Source organism: Impatiens glandulifera, chromosome 6 (genome assembly GCF_907164915.1).
Source record: "Impatiens glandulifera chromosome 6, dImpGla2.1, whole genome shotgun sequence".
NCBI lineage: Eukaryota > Viridiplantae > Streptophyta > Magnoliopsida > Ericales > Balsaminaceae > Impatiens > Impatiens glandulifera.
The window spans coordinates 54040376-54042985 of NC_061867.1; the positions used below are offsets into that span (position 1 = coordinate 54040376).

The following is a 2610-nucleotide window of genomic DNA, read 5'->3' on the forward strand; positions in this document are numbered from 1 at the left end:
TAATAACTTAAGTGGAAAGAGTCTCGACATAGAGATCAAAGGTATAAAGTTTGATTCCAACTAAAAACACATAATGGGTGGGGATGTGGTAACTTCCTTAAGATGTTATTTAAACACAGAGTACTAATAAGAGATGTTAAATCACCTTGAATTCATCACTTTATCAATATTAGAGTTTCCATCTAAGAACAGACTGTAATCATTTATACCTTGAGTTTTCCGAAGGAAGAAGAGACATTGACAATCCTTGGTGAATCAGAAAGCTTGAGGAGTGGAATAAATGATTCAATCATCCTTTTTGCACCATAATAATTTATCTGAATGCATTCTTCAGCCAATTCATAAGTCTGAATCGTTGCTTTCTTAAAATTGGCTTGAACTCCTCCAGTCTACAAATGAAATCAGAAATCAGAATCAGAAATTCGAAGATTTTGATTTGATTATCAATAAATTGCATTGCATACCAAAGCAGCAACAGCTTTTATTGCATAGGCATCAAGTGATGCTCCTCCTATCCCAGCATTGTTCACCTATTTACCCTAATTTCAATTCAGATTTTCGATTTCTCTATATCATTGAGAGAAACAAAGAACATACCAATATATCAAGCTTTCCGAACTTGGATCTGACGAAATCAACAAGGATAGGAATAGTAGACGGATTTGCAACATCAAGCTGATGGAAGATGACGAGTTCATCTTTTCCATTACTCTCTTTAAGCAGATTCTCAACAGCTTCGCTTCCTCTTTTCTCATCTCTAGCCGTCAGAATCACCGATATGCCATTGGAAATCAACTGTCTGCATATTTCCAATCCAATTCCTTTGTTTGCACCTGTTACGATCGCATACCTTCTTGCATGCATTGTAATTTCACTAGGTTTTCAATCAACGATTAAGAAAATACATTGTTTGTTATAAGCAAGAAAGGATCATCATACCTCTTCGTTTTAGTCTCCATGAATGCTGTAATGATTCTCCCAAGCTTCTCTCTATCTCTCTGTGTATTATCATCTTCTTAAAATCAATCTCAATGGTCTGAAGATGGTAACACCAGTCAGTTTCTTGAATTCCACATGTTGAATCAAAAGTAGGAAATGGTGGTGACTCATTCAATTGAGGTGATGCATGTTTGTTTATGATAGTTCCTTGGCGGGACATTTATAACAGTTTTATTTTATTTATATAGGAAAATTCATTCAGTCAAGTACTGTATTTCGTTATACTAAAATATCGTTATGATACAAACAAAATCAATTTTAGAGTAAGCCCGACAAACTCTCAAAATTGCAACTATTTAATTTATTATTTACCTAAGTTGGATGGCGGCCCATTTAACAAAATATTATATTGTTTAGTTTAATTTATTATTTTCATGTAGTAATGATATTTCAGTATATCAAAATAATCTGTATCATACTTGGGCATGGTAAGTCAACAAAATTCGGATTAAAACAACCTATTTAACAAAAAAATAAAATAAAGATATTTAGTTTAATTTATTGTTTTTTTAAATATAAAATTTGTAATAAAGTGATTCAAGATAAAAACTCAAAATAAACATTTGTTTAGCGAATAAAACAAACTTTTTTTATAGAGTTAAAAGTTTTCTAACTTTTAAAGAAAAACAAAATAAAACTGTTTATAAGATATATAATATTATAATGTTAAAGGTTAAGAGTTTTTTATGATTAGGTTAGTTAAAATCACGAATAAAAAAATACACTATAAAACACGTTAATTTGAATCATGTTAACACAAAATATTTTAAATCAATTTAAAAAAAATTAATTTAACCTCTATATTATCTTATTGTAGCTCAAATAGATTTTGTAAAAAAGTTTTTATTCGTGATAAAATATAAATTATAACTCCGCATTTATTTATTTATATTAATTTTTAAATTAGTTCGATTTAAACTACTTTCATTAAAAAAGAAATATTTGGGGATATGAGTTTTTACACTTATAAATACATATATATTTTTGTGAAAGCCCATGTATCTTAAAAATGATAAAATTGTTTAAATTCAACAATAAAGTATGACATAAAAAACTCATTATTTAATAGGTTAACGAGCTCGTAGGTCTTTGAGAAGAACACTTAACTCCCCGACCGACTCTACCGACTTTTCAAAATATGTATCACAAATCATCATAATAATAATATTATGAATGATATATATTTTACGATTGCAATTATTGAAAGTTAAACGATTTTTCTTAAACTAAATAATTCAAAAAAAAAATTAATAAAAATTGTAACCCAATTAATGTATGTATGCTTGCATCGATCCAAATATATATATTCTATCATTTGTGTACCCAAAGTGTTCTTAACTTATCCCCCATCGAATTTATTCCTTCACAAAAAAAAATCACTTTGTATCCAACATATAAGTAATTGTTAATTAACAAAAGAAACAAAACACCTTAATTATTAAGAGTGAGATTATAATTGTGGATCCTTTTTACTTTTTTCTTCCTAAGGATATTTAAAAAAAAATATATGACAAATTCTATGTGCTTTTAGTAGTATCTCAATATTATAACTTACAAAATTATAAAATTTATTATTTGCATTTCAAACCAAAGCCCAATACCATAATCCAA

General features: G+C 28.1%; 1 protein-coding gene across 1 annotated transcript; it reads right to left on the reverse strand.

Moving 5' to 3' along the window:
- Positions 1-203: 203 nt before the first annotated feature.
- LOC124943914 ((+)-neomenthol dehydrogenase-like) lies at positions 204-864 on the reverse strand. Its single transcript, XM_047484371.1, has 3 exons — positions 598-864; positions 465-530; positions 204-389 (listed from the first exon to the last, which is right to left on the reverse strand). The coding sequence occupies exons 1-3, from the start codon at positions 862-864 to the stop codon at positions 204-206; spliced, it is 519 nt and encodes a 172-aa protein (XP_047340327.1).
- Between the last annotated feature and the right edge of the window lie 1746 nt (positions 865-2610).